The following is a 19,460-nucleotide window of genomic DNA, read 5'->3' as shown; positions in this document are numbered from 1 at the left end:
ATTCTGAAGTATATTAAGAAACAGAACAGTATTTGGAATGTCTTCCCTAAGTATTTATTTGACTCTCTTGGTGGTTTAGAATTTTTGCTTCGATGTCATTTTGATGTTGATAAAATTCCAGTAAAATTGGCCAAATTTCCATAAGCAGACAATTTTAGCTTATAAACACAATTTTTCCCCTCAGAGATACTTTCTATGGAACAACAAAGATATACGATTTAAAAATCGTGACTGGTTTGAGAATAAAATTATTTTGGTTGGTCAGTTACTGAATGAGGATGGATATCTACTCTCATATGGGGAATTTCTTGATAAGTTTAAAATTCAAATAACCCTGAAAGAATATGCAATTGTTTTTGATGCGATTTCAAGGGAGGTTGTATCTCTTTTAAATTCCTCTGTGGTTGATGTAAGTTACATAGATTTACATGAAAATATATTCATTGGCAATATTAACATCAAAGATAAATGTAGTAATAAACAGATTAGGAATATTGTTTGTGATACTACAATTCCCTCAGCAAGATTATTTTGGACAAATATCTATTGGGGATATACAATGGGGGAAAGCATGGAAAATTGCTAACAAATATTGTATCAGTAACAACGTAAAGGAAGTTTCACTTAAAATGTTACATAGAATTTATCCTGTGAAACATGTTTTGGAAAGATTCAAGCTGAATATTGAATATAAATGTGATTTCTATGAAATGGAGGAGGTGACCATTTTGCATTTGTTTTTTTGCCTGTATTTATAGTAGAATTTTTGGGATTGACATAAAGAATTTTGTTACAAAATAAATAGGACCGGTTGTACAATTTAATGGTGTTGATATAATGATTTATTTCAGAAATTCTGACATTGATAAAAATGTCGTATATTTAATTCAACTGCTAATGATATTAGCTCAATTTCATATTCACGAATGCAAATGGTCTAATTCAAAACCTAACTTTTTTCCCATTATAAATGACTTTAACTAAAATGAAAAACAAAAAGGCAATTAAAACTTGTTGTATTATTAATGAATATGATTTATTTGCTTTGGATTCCTGACAAGGTAAATAGTTTGTATGCTTGTTTGCATGTGACTATTCCTCTCTTGTTTGTTGATATTTGTTAATAAAAAGAAAACAATTAAATAAAATAAAAAATCTAAATTTAATAAAAAAATAAAAAAATAATACTAAAAAATAAAATTCTTTAATGATTTTTTCACTGGCAAGAATAGCAAATTTAGGCATGACATGGCCAGCAACAAATGCCAACCCTACACATCCAAGTATAACTGACCAAATTATGAAAGACAAGCGTTGACATTCTGAAATCTGTAAAGTGAGTGTGGAAGAGGTGAAAACAATTTTTCTGTCTGTCAAAAATGACAAGCCACCTTGGTCTGACAACTTGGATGGAAAATTACTGAGGACAATATTGCCACTATTTGTCATATCTACAATCTAAGCCTACAAGAAACGGTGTAACCTCTAGGTATGCAACGAATGGTACAGTGGGCCACGGTTCAGTATGTTTCACGGTACAGTGGGCCCACGGTTCAGTAGGTATCACGGTTTGTGGGCCCAGGGTTCAGTAGGTATCACGGTTTGTGGGCCACGGTTCAGTAGGTATCACGGTTTGTGGGCCACGGTTCAGTAGGTATCACAGCTTGTGGGCCACGGTTCAGTAGGTTTCACGGTTTGTGGCCCACGGTTCAGTAGGTTTCACAGTACAGTGGGCCACGGTTCAGTAGGTATCACAGTACAGTGGGCCACGGTTCAGTATGTTTCACGGTACAGTGGGCCACGGTAACTGTATGGTTTTGGTATCTTTATATTTAAGAAAAACAAAAACACATCACCCTTTAAACAATGAACTCTTTATTTTGCCTAAAGACAAATAAAACTTTCCATTAAAAAAAATGGCAGCATGACTGACTAGGCCTGGTTTCTGTCTCTACTGTATGAAATCAAGTGGAGAAAAACATTAAAATGAAAAGTGCTTCTTAGCTATTGCCTTCTCTATTTAAAAAAAACTGGTTACATACTTGTATAGGCAATATTCAATGTAAAAATAACATGAAGTGCAACATAAAGTTAGTACCCTATATGAGATATCCATTCCTTTATGTTGAGGTTCTTCTGTGAAAAGATAAGCATGTCAACATTCTCTGAAGCAAGACGAGAACGGCTTGCACTGACAATGTCCCGTGCGGTGGAGAACACTCTCACTTGCAACAGAGCTTCCCGGGACACTGAGGCACTGTTGTGAAAGCTTTGCAACACGGGGGAACTTTGACAGTTTTTCTTTTCTTTTCTCCACCACACAAAAGGATCAGTCTCCACATGATTACAATCTGCTGCCTTGTATGAGGTGACCTCCTCCTCAATCATTTTGGAAAAGGGGTTTGGTCTGCTCCTCTGCTTTAAAAAGCTCCCCAAATAACTCTGCCATGGCGGTATATAATGAGGATGGATTTTCTTCCTCTGTGGATGGCCCTATTTGCACTGCTTAAAACGGCAAGAATAATAGCAAACATATTATTATTATTATTATTATTAAGTGTAAGTGACACATTTCTCATTTAAAAAAAAAAAAACATATCTCATCACATTTTAACGCACGTGATAAAAACAATGAAAAGAACAATATCATGAAAAATGATTTAAAAATAGATTAAATACCTGATGTTCACGCTTCACAATTTATTTGATGAGAACCGTGTAGACTCAGCAGGCTGACAGGGATGTAAACCTTGGATCAAGGTGCTGTAGCTCTGTGAAGGTAGTCTAGAAGATCCGGGTCTGTGTATCTTCTCTCCAAGTCCTGAGTGATGGCTGCCATGGCCTCCCTGATGGTTGCACTGTCCTCAGGACCTGGTGCCATGGATATGAGAATCATTGTCTTTAGAGGGAAAATTATTGATGAGGTGGGACTTGTTTCACTGCTCATGAGAGTTCTCAGGGGGGGTTGAGTAGCTCAATGAGTTCTTCTGCCAGCTTCAGTTCACTGTCAGTCAGCACGGCTATGTCTTTGACCGACTTCTTCACAGCCTTGTCCAATACAGCAGAGTAGACGGCCGGTTGCTGTTCCATGTAACGTTCCAGCATGTCCTGTACGGTATTCCGACTGGGTTGTGACATCATGGATTCATTTTTGTTTTGGTATATCTAGCATCTCTTGCTTGACTGTCAAAACGCGGTGAGCTGTGGTGCTTTTGGGAAGAAAAAAAAAATCACCACTTTTCTGACCTTCCCCAGGAGGCGGGACACTGCCTGGAGAGAGACCGCCCTCTTGGTAGCTTGGTTCAGAATGTATGCAACAACAAAAAAACATCCAATATGGAGCCCAAACCCATCAGCTTCACGGATGGCATTTACAATGTTTTGTACATTATCTGTAGTGGCTGGGATTGTGATATTTGGTCTCTCTAGCTTCCACTCAGTCACAGCATTCATTAATTCTAGGGCTAAGTGTGCGCGTGTATGACTCACATACACGGAACGAGTTTCTGCAACCTGTAGCTCTTCATCTCCCAATCCAGCACATAGTGAACCGTCACAGAGAGGTAGCTTCCAGTACATAGTGAACCATCACAGAGAGGTAGCTTCCAGTACATAGTGAACCATCACAGAGAGGCAGCTTCCAGTACATAGTGAACCGTCATAGTGAGGTTGCTTCCAGAACATAGTGAACCATCACAGTGAGGTAGCTTCCAGTACATAGTGAACCGTCACAGAGAGGTAGCTTCCAGTACATAGTGAACCATCACAGTGAGGTAGCTTCCAGTACATAGTGAACCGTCACAGAGAGGCAGCTTCCAGTACATAGTGAACCGTCACAGTGAGGCAGATTCCAGTACATAGTGAACCGTCACAGTGAGGCAGCTTCCAGTACATAGTGAACCGTCACAGTGAGGCAGATTCCAGTACATAGTGAACCGTCACAGTGAGGCAGCTTCCAGTACATAGTGAACTGTCACAGAGAGGTAGCTTCCAGTACATAGTGAACCGTCACAGTGAGGCAGCTTCCAGTACTTAGTGAACCATCACAGTGAGGTAGCTTCCAGTACATAGTGAACCATCACAGAGAGGTAGCTTCCAGAACATAGTGAACCGTCACAGTGAGGTAGCTTCCAGTACATAGTGAACCATCACAGAGAGGTAGCTTCCAGAACATAGTGAACCGTCACAGAGAGGCAGCTTCCAGTACATAGTGAACCATCACAGTGAAGTAGCTTTGAGTTTCTCTGGAGGTCCAACTGTCAGTGGAGAGAGCTAGATAGGGTGTCTGTGTCAATTCCTTTTCAATGTCTCTCTGTGATATTTCATAGAGTTTGGGAATTACTTTGCTGCTGAAATGTGTACGGGAGGGGACATTGTAACACGGTAAAAAAAATAATAATCAGGTGACGAAATCCTGAGTAGGATTTAACCACCGAATAGGGCTGCAAATCTCTGGCTATGAATATTCCCACTGCTTTCGTTAATTCTTTGTTTTTCAGAATTTGTCGCATATTGTTGTTGGAAGGCAGCAGCGAGAGATTGCTGTGTTTTCGCTAACGAGTGGACTCTCCTTGCTCCAGCTCCACCTGCAAGGCGTCCGGGTGATGGCCACGTAAATGACATATCATGTTAGAAGTGTTTCCGACAGTGAATTATAGGAAAATGACAGGCATGTGTGCGTAATGAACCATAGGGGGCGTAACGAACAGTTCGACAACATACTGTGTACCTTTGCATCCCTAACCTCAAAAGTCATTCAGCTACCCACGAATAGTAAAGCATTCTCTTTACTGGCTCAAATAGCCGACCAATCAACCTGTTACCAACCCTTAGTAAAGTTTTGGAAAAATTGTGTTTGACCAGATACAACGCTATTTTACAGTAAACAAATTGACAGCAGACTTTCAGCACGCTTATAGGGAAGGGCATTCAACATGCATGGGATTGTGGGAAACTTCAGTGTGGCTTTTGACATTATCGATCATAGTCTGCTGCTAGAAAAATGTATGTGTTATGGCTTTACACCCCCTGGTATATTGTGGATAAAGAGTTACCTGTCTAACACAGAGGGTGTTCTTTAATGGAAGCCTCTCCAACATAATCCAGGTAGAATCAGGCATTCCCCAGGGCAGCTGTCTAGGCCCATTACTTTTTTCAATCTTTACTAACGACATGCCACTGGCTCTAAGTAAAGCTAGTGTGTCTATGTATGCGGATAACTCAACACTATACACGTCAGTTACTACAGTGACTGAAGTGACTGCAACACTTAACAAAGAGTTGCAGTTAGTTTCAGAATGGGTGGTAAGGAATAAGTTAGTCCTAAATTTAAAAAAATAAAACTAACAGCATTATATTTGGGACAAATCATTCACTAAACCCTAAAACTACACTAAATCTTGTAATGAATAATGTGTAAATTGAGCAAGTTGAGGTGACTAAACTGCTTGGAGTAACCCTGGATTGTAAACTGTCATGGTCAAAACATGTTGATACTACAGTAGCTAAGATGGGGAGAAGTCTGTTTAAATTACTAGCACACAGCTCAGACACCCATTCATACCCCACAAGACATGCCACCAGTTGTCTCTTCACAGTCCCCAAGTCCAGAACAGACTATGGGAGGCGCACAGTACTACATAGAGCCATGACTACATGGAACTCTATTCCACATCAGGTAACTGATGCAGCAGTAGAATCAGATTTAAAAAACAGACAAAAATGCACCTTACGGAACAGCGGGGACTGTGAAGAGACACACACATACAGGTACACATACACATGATAAAACATACACTCTACACACACGTACACGTGGATTTTGTATTGTAGATATGTGGTAGTGGTGGAGTAGAGAACTGAGAGAACACACTTAATGTGCTGTCAAATGTAATGTCAGGTAATATTTTTTGATTGTATATAACTGCCTTAATGTTGCGAGACCCCAGGAAGAGTAGCTGCTGCCTTGGTAGGAACTAATGGGGATCCATAATAAACCCCAGGAAGAGTAGCTGCTGCCTTGGCAGGAACTAATGGGGATCCATAATAAACCCCAGGAAGAGTATCTGCTGCCTTGTCAGGAACTAATGGGGATCTATAATAAACCCCAGGAAGAGTAGCTGCTGCCTTGTCAGGAACTAATGGGGATCCATAATAAACCCCAGGAAGAGTAGCTGCTGCCTTGGCAGGAACTAATGGGGATCCATAATAAACCCCAGGAAGAGTAACTGCTGCCTTGGCAGGAACTAATGGGGATCCATAATAAACCCCAGGAAGAGTAGCTGCTGCCTTGGCAGGAACTAATGGGGATCCATAATAAACCCCAGGAAGAGTAGCTGCTGCCTTGGCAGGAACTAATGTGGATCTATAATAAATACCAATGCTGTTAATGACACATAAATAAAATGCCTGCATGCAGATGACCTGGTGCTGCTGTCCCCAACAAAAGAGAGGTTACAGCAACAATTAGATAATCTGCAACAGCTGTCAGACCTGGGCCCTGACAATCAATCTCAAAAATACCAAAATTATGATTTTTCCAGACAAGGTCCAGATGTCAGGGAAACCAATAACCATTTTTACTGGGCTCTACACATACACACTAACACATATTTGGGACAAAAAATCTGCTCCACAGGGAACTTCAACCTGGCCGTGCATGAACTGAAAGACAACCACCTAAAAGGAAGTGATGTCCACACATTCCACCACAAAGCCCTCACCTACAGAGAGATGGAGCTAGAGAAGAGTCCCCTAAGCAAGCTGGTCCTGGGGCTCCGTTCACAAATACAAACAGACCCCACAGAGCCCCAGGACAGCAACACAATTAGACCCAACCACATTATGAGAAAGCAAAAAGGTAACTATTTGACACACTGGAAATAAATTAACAAATTGGCCCTAAACAGAGAGTACACTGTGACTAGTGCTGAGCAATTAGTGCTTTTTAAGGTCGGTTCGGTTTTGGTTTTTTAAAAAATCACTGTTTTTGATTTCGGTTAAACATTTTTTGGGGGGACATTAAATAAATTATGTTATTTGAATGCTGTAAAAACACAGAATAAAACCTTTAATACAAGTCCCATGATTTTTGTGACTGACCATGTCATAAGTGTCGTAGGAGTCAGACCAAAGCGCAGAAGGTATAGTGCTCATCTTTTTATATTTATTTAAAGTGAACACTTAAACAAAATTAGCAAAACGACCAATCAACATTTCCGTAAGGTTCACAGACTATACAGAAAGCAACCACCCACACCCCATGGGAAAAAAACAGGCTGCCTAAGTATGGCTTCCAATCAGAGACAACTAACGACACCTGCCTCTGATTGGAAACCATACTCGGCCACACAAAGAAAAACGAACATAGAAAATGAAAACTAGAACATATCCCCAAGAAACAAACAAACCCCAAAACACACAGAAACAACACCCCCTGCCACGCCCTGACCATACTAAAATGACAAATGACCCCTTTACTGGTCAGGACGTGACAGACCATTACTGCTGATCACTAATTAACCATCATTTATTCACATGACTTTACTTTAATAAAAAATAAAAATGATTTGATGACTTTACTATTTCATTCCAAGTCATCATCTCTATAGAACTGCTACATATGCTGTTTGACAAAATCACTATTTTAGTATTTCTTCAAAGTAAATAAGGCATACTTTTATGACTGCTGAATACCAACTATCATTCAGTTAGATCAAGTATTTTCAGGCTCAGGAAGCAACTGCTTTCTATCCCTCTCCATCTCACGTTCTCTCTTCTCTCAGTCTCCATGTTTGCTCCGGCACAAACCGGACAAGTTTAAGCAGGCACGCAATGGATTATGGTCATTGGAGTTAATTACCACGTTTTCTGCGCTTAAACTATGTAGAATACTGCCCTGTTGGAAACTACAACTCACTAATACATCACACAGTTCAGGCGTCATCTGATTTATCTCTACAGAAACTGCACATCGAGCTCACAGAAAGAAAAAAAAACTAAATGGAATTCAAATAATTGAACCTACGTCGGTCAATTCTACAGTTGTTTAAAACCAAAAAATAACAGACATTTTGGTTAATCGCTCAGCACTAACTGTGACTGACCCAAAATGAAGAACATCCTTGACTATGTACAGACTCAGTGAGCATAGCCTTGCTATTGAGAGATTTGTCTAATTTATCTACACAATCAATTTAAAGTCAGCTGTGGATCGAAGCTGTGATATTATATGAGATAAGATCTACTTACAGCAGATAAACCAACCCCACCGAAGGTTTAATCCTCTACCAACCAACCCCACCCATGGTTTAATCCTCTACCAACTAACCCCACCCATGGTTTAATCCTCTACCAACCAACCCCACATATGGTTTAATCCTCTACCAACCAACCCCACCCATGGTTTAATCCTCTACCAACCAACCCCACCCATGGTTTAATCCTCTACCAACCAACCCCACCCATGGTTTAATCCTTTACCAACCAAACCCACCCATGGTTTAATCCTCTACCAACCAACCCCACCCATGGTTTAATCCTTTACTAACCAACCCCACCCATGGTTTAATCCTCTACCAACCAACCCCACCCATGGTTTAATCCTTTACCAACCAACCCCACCCATGGTTTAATCCTTTACCAACCAACCCCACCCATGGTTTAATCCTCTACCAACCAACCCCACCCATGGTTTAATCCTTTACCAACCCCACCCATGGTTTAATCCTTTACCAACCAACCCCACCCATGGTTTAATCCTTTACCAACCAACCCCACCCATGGTTTAATCCTCTACCAACCAACCCCACCCATGGTTTAATCCTTTACCAACCAACCCCACCCATGGTTTAATCCTTTACCAACCCCACCCATGGTTTAATCCTTCACCAACCAACCCCACCCATGGTTTAATCCTTTACCAACCAACCCCACCCATGGTTTAATCCTCTACCAACCAACCCCACCCATGGTTTAATCCTCTACCAACCAACCCCACCCATGGTTTAATCCTTTACCAACCAACCCCACCCATGGTTTAATCCTTTACCAACCCCACCCATGGTTTAATCCTTTACCAACCAACCCCACCCATGGTTTAATCCTTTACCAACCAACCCCACCCATGGTTTAATCCTCTACCAACCAACCCCACCCATGGTTTAATCCTTTACCAACCAACCCCACCCATGGTTTAATCCTTTACCAACCAACCCCACCCATGGTTTAATCCTTTACCAACCAACCCCACCCATGGTTTAATCCTCTACCAACCCCACCCATGGTTTAATCCTTTACCAACCCCACCCATGGTTTAATCCTCTACCAACCAACCCCACCCATGGTTTAATCCTCTACCAACCAACCAGCTAAATGTAAAGTTCTATATTGTACATTGTATTCTTTGTACAAGATGGATTTTCTGTGCTGTTAACATCTGTCAAACCGCATAAAGACAACAATGAATGTTCCCTGTTTAATCTGCTGTTAACAGAATGTGTGTTGATCTCCTCTGTATGCCCTCAGAAGTTCCACCTGACATGTGCTAATAAAATAATTAAGATGTAATTAGTAAATAAACCCTGCAGCAGAGCGGAGCGCTGGGTAATCAACCGTAAAACCACAGAACGAAGGAACAACAACACATCTCTCTCTCTCTCTCCTATAGCCTCTTTGTTCTACAGTGACATTTCAATATTGAGACTAGCTCACATGCAGTGCAACATCTCTGCCTGAGAATGGTGTACCTAAAATATCACAAACACAGCTCTGCTGATTGAAAGCTCTGCAGCATTAGTCAGAGGGCCATCTTATTGAAGAGCATTGGGGGCCTCTGCAGCATTAGTCAGAGGGCCATCTTATTGAAGAGCAGTGGGGGCCCCTGCAGCGTTAGTCAGAGGGCCATCTTATTGAAGAGCAGTGGGGGCCTCTGCAGCGTTAGTCAGAGGGCCATCTTGGCTCAGCCATCAGGGGATACTACATCTCCATTACAGTGTCTGTCTGCTCACAGAAACGCCGGGCTGAAGGAGAACATTTCCAGGCTTAGTCTACAACATGCGTTAATAACACATACACACACACACACATCACACACACACACACACACACACACACACACACACACACACACACACACACACACACACACACACACACACACACACACACACACACATCACACGCGCACATGCACACACATACACCAGTTCAGAGGTTCCTACAGACAGGACATACCATGGCCCAGTTTGAGGACAGGTACTGACATGGCATGAGTGTGACAGACTAGGCAGATTGGGAAGTAGCTACTAGCTATTGACATGATGACTTTGAAAGCCTGTTTGACTACTGCTAATTAAACAGTCACCGCTGAGACAAATAGCCAACAAGTAGTATGTTCCTGTGTGTGTCCAGAGCAGAGCAGAATCACCCTGAGAGCAGGGGTAGAAGACCACAGACTGCCCTAAGACCACAGACTGCCCTGACAGCAGAGGTAGAAGACCACAGACTGCCTTGACAGCAGGGGTAGAAGACCACAGACTGCCCTGACAGCAGGGGTAGAAGACCACAGACTGCCCTGACAGCAGAGGTAGAAGACCACAGACTGCCCTGACAGCAGGGGTAGAAGACCACAGACTGCCTTGACAGCAGGGGTAGAAGACCACAGACTGCCCTGACAGCAGAGGTAGAAGACCACAGACTGCCCTGACAGCAGGGGTAGAAGACCCCAGACTGCCCTGACAGCAGAGGTAGAAGACCACAGACTGCCCTGACAGCAGAGGTAGAAGACCCCAGACTGCCCTGACAGCAGGGGTAGAAGACCACAGACTGCCCTGACAACAGGGGTAGAAGACCCCAGACTGCCCTGACAGCAGAGGTAGAAGACCACAGACTGCCCTGACAGCAGGGGTAGAAGACCACAGACTGCCCTGACAACAGGGGTAGAAGACCACAGACTGCCCTGACAGCAGGGGTAGAAGACCACAGACTGCCCTGACAACAGGGGTAGAAGACCCCAGACTGCCCTGACAGCAGAGGTAGAAGACCACAGACTGCCCTGACAGCAGGGGTAGAAGACCACAGACTGCCCTGACAGCAGAGGTAGAAGACCACAGACTGCCCTGACAACAGGGGTAGAAGACCACAGACTGCCCTGACAGCAGAGGTAGAAGACCACAGACTCCATGGGAGCGTTGGATTAGCATTGTGCTAACTGTCAGGACGCCCCATCGGCTCTGCCTTGCTTTAGCTGGTGATCTGATCAGGGATGGCAAGCAGGCATCTCAGCCCGATGGAGATGCGCCATCCAGTCCATCTCTCTATCTGACTAGCAGCTACGCACCCACCCTCTGACCCCCTATTGGATCCACCAAACAGTGCAACTCAAAACCTAACCTCAATTTCTCAAGAGGTACAAGGCAGGGGTGTACCCTATCACTGTATCTGTTTAAAATAGTTGCTATACGTTCAGAAACTGAAAAAAACCCAACTGTCCAGCCAGAGAAAAACAGCCCGACCATCATCCAGAAAGACTCAGCATGTCCATTCATCCGGACTCACCTTGACAGAGATCTTTCCCTCATCCTTGGGCAGGTGCGCAGCCAGGAACCAGTCCCCGGGGAGGGGTGAGGTCACGTTGAACACCCCTGTGGTGCGGTTTGGTAGAGTCCAGGTTAGAGTGACTGCAAAGGACCCTGGGACGATGGTATCCTGTGGGAACCGCGTGTGGAGGGGGTTGATGACGGGAGGGGCTCCTGATCTGAAGTACCTAAAGACAATAACAAACAACCTTTTAGTTAATGCCGTAAAGTACAAGGACACAGGCTTTTTAGTCATCACACACAGTGTAGACACAAATACACACACTTAGTGATAGTTATCTTCCCCAGGAAGACAGAGAGCTTTCATCATTTAGTATGATCTAAAACCTGCAAGCTGTTGAAATTATGGGCTTCAATTTCCTCATTATAGAAATGATAAATCAGAGGAGCAACTAGAGAATAAATTAGAGAAAGAGAGAGAAAGCGAGAGAGAGAGAGAGAGAGCGAGAGAGAGAGAGAGAGAGCGAGCGAGCGAGAGAGAGCGAGCGAGAGAGAGAGAGAAAGAGAGCAAAAGAGAGAGCCAGCGAGAGAGAGAGAGAGAGAGAGAGAGCGAGAGAGAGAGAGCGAGAGAGTGAGAGAGAGAGAGAGAGAGAGAGAGAGAGAGAGCAAGAGAGAGAGAGAGCGAGAGAGAGAGAGAGAGAGAGCGAGAGAGAGCAAGAGAGAGAGCGAGCGTGAGCGAGAGAGAGCAAGAGAGAGAGAGAGAGCGAGAGTAAGAGAGCGAGAGTGAGATCATAGAATCAACTATTAAAGACTTCCAGAACCTACTGAATTCTCAAATTACATTGAATGAACTACATGACAAAATACAAATCCTCCAACCTAAAAGGCCTCTGGTGATGATGGTATCCTAAATGAAATGATAAAATACACAGACCACAAATTCCAATTGGCTATACTTAAACTCATTAAAAAATAACATTTCCAAAACAAATCTAATTTTATTTGTCACATGCGCCGAATACAACAGGTGTAGAAGTCCTTACTGTGAAATGCTTACTTACAAGCCCTTGACCAACAATGAAGTTTTAAGAAAAATACCTAAAAAAATAGGAAATAAAAGTAACAAATAATTAAAGAGCAGCAGTAAAATACCAATAGAAAGGCTATATACAGGGGGTACTGGTACAGAGTCAGTGTGCGGGGGCACCGTTGCCGATGTAATTGAGGTTATATGTCCATGTAGGTAGAGTTATTAAAGTGACTATGCATAGATAATAACAGAGAGTAGCAGCAGCGTAAAAGGGGAGGGGGGTGTAAATAGTCTGGGTAGCCATTTGATTAGGTGTTCAGGAGTCTTTTGGCTTGGGGGTAGAATCTGTTTAGAAGCCTCTTGGTCCTAGACTTAGCACTCTGATACCGCTTGCCGTGCGTTAGAAGAGAGAACAGTCTAGGGTAGCTGGTCTTTGACAATTTTTAGGGCCTTCCTCTGACACCGCCTGGTATAGAGGTCCAGGATGGCAGGAAGCTTGGCCCCAGTGATGTACTGGGCTGTTTGCACTACCCTCTGTAGTGCCTTGTGGTCAAGGGGACTGAGCAGATGCCATACCAGGCAGTGATGCAACCAGTCAGGATGCTCTCGATGGTGCAGCTGTAGAACATTTTGAGGATCTGAGGACCATGCCAAATATTTTCTGTCTTCTGAGGGGGAATAGGTTTTGTCGTGCCCTCTTCAGAACTGTCTTGGTGTGCATGGACCATGTTAGTTTGTTGGTGATGTGGATGCCGAGGAACTTGAAGCTCTCAACCTACTCCACTACAACCCCCTTCGATGAGAATGGGGGCGTGCTTGGTCCTCCTTTTCCTGTAGTCCACAATCATCTCCTTTGTCTTGATCACGTTGAGGGAGAGGTTGTTGTCGTGGCACCACAGGGTCAGGTCTCTGATTCCTCCCTATAGGCTGTCTCATCGTTGTCGGTGATCAGGCCTACCACTGTTGAGTCATCGGCAAACTTAATGATGGTGTTGGAGTCGTGCCTGGCCATGCAGTCATGAGTGAATAGGGAGTACAGGAGGGGACTGACCATGCACCCCTGAGGGGCCCCCGTGTTGAAGATCAGCGTGGCGGATGTGTTGTTACCTACCCTCACCACCTGGAGGCGGCCCGTCAGGAAGTCCAGGATCCAGTTGCAGAGGGAGGTGTTTAGTCCCAGGGTCCTTAGCTTATTGATGAGCTTTGAGGGCACTATGGTGTTGAATGCTGAGCTGTAGTCAATGAATAGCATTCTCACATAGCCATGTTCCTTATGTCCAGGTGTGAAAGGGCAGTGTGGAGGGCAATAGAGATTCCATCATCTGTGGACCTGTTGGGGCGGAATGCAAATTGGAGTGGGTCTAGGGTTTCTGGTATAATGGTGTTGATGTGAGCCATGACCAGCCTTTCAAAGCATTTCATGGCTACAGACTTGAGTGTTACCTTAGTGTTCTTGGGCACAGGGACTATGGTATTCTGCTTGAAACATGTTGGTATTACAGACTCAGTCAGGGAGAGGTTGAAAATGTCAGTGAAGACACTTGCCAGTTGGTCAGCGCATGCTCGCAGTACACGTCCTGGTAATCCGTCTGGTCCTGCGGCCTTGTGAATGTTTACCTGTTTAAAGGTCTTACTCACATCGGCTACAGAGAGCATGATCACACAGTCGTCTGGAACAGCTGATGCTCTCATGCATGTTTCTGTGTTACTTGCCTCGAAGCGAGCATATAAGTAATTTAGCTCATCTGGTAGGCTTGTGTCACTGGGAAGCTCGCAGCTGTGCTTCCCTTTGTAGTCTGTAATAGTCTGCAAGCCCTGCCACATTCAATGAGCATTGGAGCCAGTGCAGAATGATTCAATCTTAGTCCTGTATTGACGCTTTGCCTGTTGGATGGTTCGTCGAAGGGCATAGCGGGATTTCTTATAAGCTTCCAGGTTAGAGTCCCGCTCCTTGAAAGCGGCAGCTCTACCCTTTAGCTCAGTGCGGATGTTGCCTGTAATCCATGGCTTCTGGATGTACGTACAGTCACTGTGGGGACGACGTCATCGATGCACTTATTGATGAAGCCAGTGACTTGTGTGGTGTACTCCTCAATGCCATCAGAAGAATCCCAGAACATATTCCAGTCCGTGCTAGCAAAACAATCCTGTAGCTTAGCATCTGCTTCATCTGATCACTTCCCTATTGACAAGTCAATGTAACTTCCTGCTTTAGTTTTTACTTGCAAGCAGGAATCAGAAGGATAGAATTACGGTCAGATTTGCCAAATGGAGGGCGAGGGAGAGCTTTGTACACGTCTCTGTGTGTGGAGTAAAGGTGATCTAGAGTTTTTTTTACTTCTGGTTGCACATTTAACATGCTGGTAGAAATTAGATAAAATGGATTTAAAGTCCCCGGCGCTGCCGCTGGATGAGCATTTTCCTGCTGGCTTATGGCCGTCTACTGCTCGTTGAGTGAGGTCTTACTGCCAGCATCAGGTTGTGGTGGTAAATAGACAGCTACGAAGAATATAAATGAAAACTCTCTTGGTAGTGTCATAATGGTGGGTGTAGCTGTTGTATGCAGTCAGGCACAGGAGAGCAGAGAATGGGGAGCAATGTAACTTCACTCAGAATAATGAATGGTGCAAGGTAAAACACTACACTTGCCCAAACACAAACCACCTTTTATGCACGGGCAAAAAACAGCACCCGTCACCCGTCAAAATAACCAGTCCCCAACATTACCGAACATGACATAAAACAATCCCGCACAACACCAGAGGGTTAACTACATGAACAATAATAGGGGAATGAAAAACAGGTGTGTAGAAACAAAGACAAAACAAATGGAAATTGAAAAGTGGATCGGCGATGGCTAGTATACCGGCGACGCCGACCGCCGAGCGCCACTCCGAACAAGGAGAGGAACCGACTTCGGCTGAAGTCATGACAGGTAGATTGTGTGGTCTACGGCTTATCATGAGATACTCTACCTCAGGCGAGCAAAAACTCGAGACTTCCTTAGATCTCGTGCACCAGCTGTTGTTTCCAAATATACTGTACATAGACCACCTCCCCTTATCTTACCAGAGGCTGCTGTTCTATCCTGCTGATGCAGTGTATAATCCGCCAGCTGTATGTTTTTCAAGTCGTCATCAGCCACGACTCGGTGAAACATAAGATATTACAGTTTTTAATGTCCCGTTGGTAGGATATATGTGCTTGTAGTTCGTCCACGTTATTATCCAACGATTGTACGTTAGCCAATAGTACCGATGGTAAAGGCAGATTAGCAGCTTGCCGCCGTATCCTCACAAGGCACTTCGACTTCCTTCCACGATACATGCGTCTTTTTCTCCTGCGAATGATGGCCTTCTCGGGTGTCTGGAGTAAATCCCTCTCGTCCGACTTGATAAAGAAAAATTCTTTGTCCAATTCAAGGTGAGTAATCGTTGTTCTGATTCCAGAAGCTCTTTTCAGTCATAAGAGACAGTAGCAACAACATTATGTTTAAAATAAGTTACAAACAATGTGGAAAAACTAACAAATTAGCACGGCGCCATTACATCATCCTCAGCTCTGGCATCTTCCCCAATATTTTGAACCGAGGGCTGATAACCCCCAATACACAAAAGTGGAGAGAAATTTGGCGGATATAACTACCGTGGGATATGCATCATAAGCAACCTTGGGAAAATCCTCTGCATTATCATTAACTGCAGACTCGTACATTTCCTCAATGTACTGAATGTAAAATATACTGAACAAACGTCAAATTGGGTTTTTACCAAATGACTGTACGACAGATCACGTATTCACCCATCACACCATAATTGACATATAAACAAACCAAAAGAAAGGCAAAGTCTTCTCATCATTTGTTGATTTCAAAAAGCTTTTGACTCAATTTAGCATGAGGGTCTCAAATACAAATTGATGAAAAGAGGTGTTGGGGGAAAAACATACAACATACAAAATCCATGTACACAAACAACAAGCGTGCGATTCAAAATTGGCAAAGAACACACATTTCTTCCCACAGGGCCGTGGGGTGAGACAGGGATGCAGCTTAAGCCCCACCATCTTCAACATATATATATAAACGAATTAGCGAGGGCACTAGAACATTCTGCAGCACCCGGCCTCATCTTACTAGAACCTGAAGTGAAATGTTTACTGTTTGCTGATGATCTGATGCTTCTGTCACCAACCAACGAGGGCCTACAGCAGCACCTAGATCTTCTGCACAGATTCTGTCAGACCTGGCTCTTGACAGTAAATCTCAGTAAGACAAAAATAATGGTGTTCCAAAAAAAGGTCCAGTTACCAGGACCACGAATACAAATTCCATCTAGACACCGTTGCCCTAGAACACACAGAAAACTATACATACCTCGGCCTAAACATCAGCGCCACAGATAACTTCCACAAAGCTGTGAACGATCTGACAGACAAGGCAAGTAGGGCATTCTACGCCATCGAAAGGAACATCAAATTTGACATAACAATTAGGATCTGACTAAAAATATTTGAATCAGTTATAGAACCCATTGCCCTTTATGATTGTGAGGTCTGGGGTCCGCTCACCAACCAATAATTCACAAAATGTGACAAACACCAAATTGAGACTCGGCATGCAGAATTCTGCCTATGACATTTGAAATGTCTCTATTCCTTTGGAACTTTTGCGAGTGTAATGTTTACTGTTCATTGTATATTGTTGATTTCACTTTTGTTTATTATCTATTTCACTTGCTTTGGCAATGTAAACATGTTTCCCATGCCAATAAAGACCTTTGAATTGAATTGAATTGAGAGGGAGAAAGAAGATATTCCTGCCTGTGGCTCCTCCATTCACAGACAGACAGGAAATTGTGACTTATGTCATTAAGATTTGTACAAAAAATAATCAGGTAGACATTTTCCTGGCTGTTTATGTCATGTGTACCACGGCGGATGCTGACACATGCGTGTGCCGATCGGCTGCACGGGGAGTGAGTAGCTCCGTTTTGTACCGACAAAACTGTGGTTATATGGAGAAGCCAGACAACAAACTTCAAATTAAGCCTCTAAAATTGACAGATCAACTGGGAGAGATTGAGCGGTCAGTTGGTACAGCAACCAACCAATCAGTTGGTAAAGTGGTGTGGCGACAATAATCCAACAAGCCATGGCTTCCCCCAGAGGAAAAGACAAGGAGCAGCTTTTGCTCACTAGCCTCTGCTTTGTTATTTAACCAAGTCAATAATGCAGGCTCACTAGCCTCTGCTTTGTTATTTAACCAAGTCAATAATGCAGGCTCACTAGCTTCTGCGTTGTTATTTAACCAAGTCAATAATGCAGGCTCACTAGCCTCTGCTTTGTTATTAAACCAAGTCAATAATGCAGGCTCACTAGCCTCTGCGTTGTTATTTAACCAAGTCAATAATGCAGGCTCACTAGCCTCTGCGTTGTTATTTAACCAAGTCAATAATGCAGGCTCACTAGCTTCTGCGTTGTTATTTAACCAAGTCAATAATGCAGGCTCACTAGCCTCTGCGTTGTTATTTAACCAAGTCAATAATGCAGGCTCACTAGCTTCTGCGTTGTTATTTAACCAAGTCAATAATGCAGGCTCACTAGCCTCTGCTTTGTTATTAAACCAAGTCAATAATGCAGGCTCACTAGCCTCTGCTTTGTTATTTAGCCAAGACAAATATGCAGGCTCACTAGCCTCTGCTTTGTTATTAAACCAAGTCAATAATGCAGGCTCACTAGCCTCTGCTTTGTTATTAAACCAAGTCAATAATGCAGGCTCACTAGCCTCTGCGTTGTTATTTAACTAATGAGGCCTGTTCTGCCTCTTTTGAAGTATTTTTCCCAGACAGAATGAACAGTAAAGTAAGACTCACTCTCCTTCCATATTGAGCCATGTTAGCTGCTAGCTTTTGAAGGGGGTCTCTTGATGAGGGGGTCTGTTAATGAGGGTGTCTCTTAATGAGGGGGTATGTTAATGAGGGGGTCTGTTAATGAGGGGGACTCTTAATGATGGGGTTTCTTAATGATGGGGACACTTAATGGGGGGGATGTTAATGAGGGGGTTTCTTAATGAGGGGATCTGTTAATGAGGGGGTATATTAATGAGGGGGACACTTAATGAGGGGGTCTGTTAATGAGGGGGTATGTTAATGAGGTGGACTCTTAATGAGGGGGTATGTTAATGAGGGGGTCTGTTAATGAAGGGGTTTCTGTTTCTGTCTTGCACACCTGTTAATTGAAATGCTTTCCAGGTGACTCTCTCATGAAGCTGGTTGAGAGAATGCCAAGAGTGTGCAAAACTGTCATCAAGGCAAAGGGTGGCTACTTTGAAGAATCTCAAATATAAAATATATTTTGATTTGTTTAACACTTTTTTGGTTAATACATGATTCCATATGTGCTATTTCGTAAGTCTTGATGTCTTCAATATTATTTTACAGTGTACAAAATAGTAAAAATAAATAAAAACCCTTGAATGAGTAGGTGTGTCCAAACTTTTGACTGATACTATATATAATTATGTTTTTTTTTGTGGGGGGGGGGGACAGTTTGGTAACCACTGTGCTAAATTACCACTACTGTAAGTCTCTCTGGATAACAGCATCTGATAAATGACTCACTACTGTAAATGACCCCTACTCTGGATAAGGCCATCTGCTAAATGACCACTACTGTAAGTCTCTCTGGATGAGAGCGTCTGATAAATACAGAGTAAGACTGCCACAAATCAAATCAAACCTCTTCAAACTTTTTCAAACATAACTCAAAAATTGTTGTTCCCTCTCTGTCTCTCCCTCTCTGTCTCTCCCTCTCTGTCTCTCCCTCTCTGTCTCTCCCTCTCTGTCTCTCTCTCTCCCTGTCTGTCTGTCTCTCCCTCTCTGTCTCTCTCTCTC

At 43.3% G+C, this 19,460-nt stretch overlaps 1 protein-coding gene across 1 annotated transcript in view; it reads right to left on the bottom strand.

Moving 5' to 3' along the window:
- Positions 1 to 19,460, bottom strand: part of tmem8b (transmembrane protein 8B) — a gene marked incomplete in the record, with an annotated part of 251,384 nt that overhangs the window by 153,850 nt on the left and 78,074 nt on the right. Inside the window, 1 exon segment of the mRNA XM_029763891.1 lies at positions 11,557 to 11,764. Within this exon segment, the coding sequence (XP_029619751.1) occupies positions 11,557 to 11,764 (208 nt within the window).

The sequence above is a fragment of the Salmo trutta genome, chromosome 9 (assembly GCF_901001165.1).
Source record: "Salmo trutta chromosome 9, fSalTru1.1, whole genome shotgun sequence".
NCBI classification, from domain to species: Eukaryota; Metazoa; Chordata; class Actinopteri; order Salmoniformes; family Salmonidae; genus Salmo; species Salmo trutta.
This window is presented reverse-complemented; position numbering and strand designations above follow the sequence as displayed.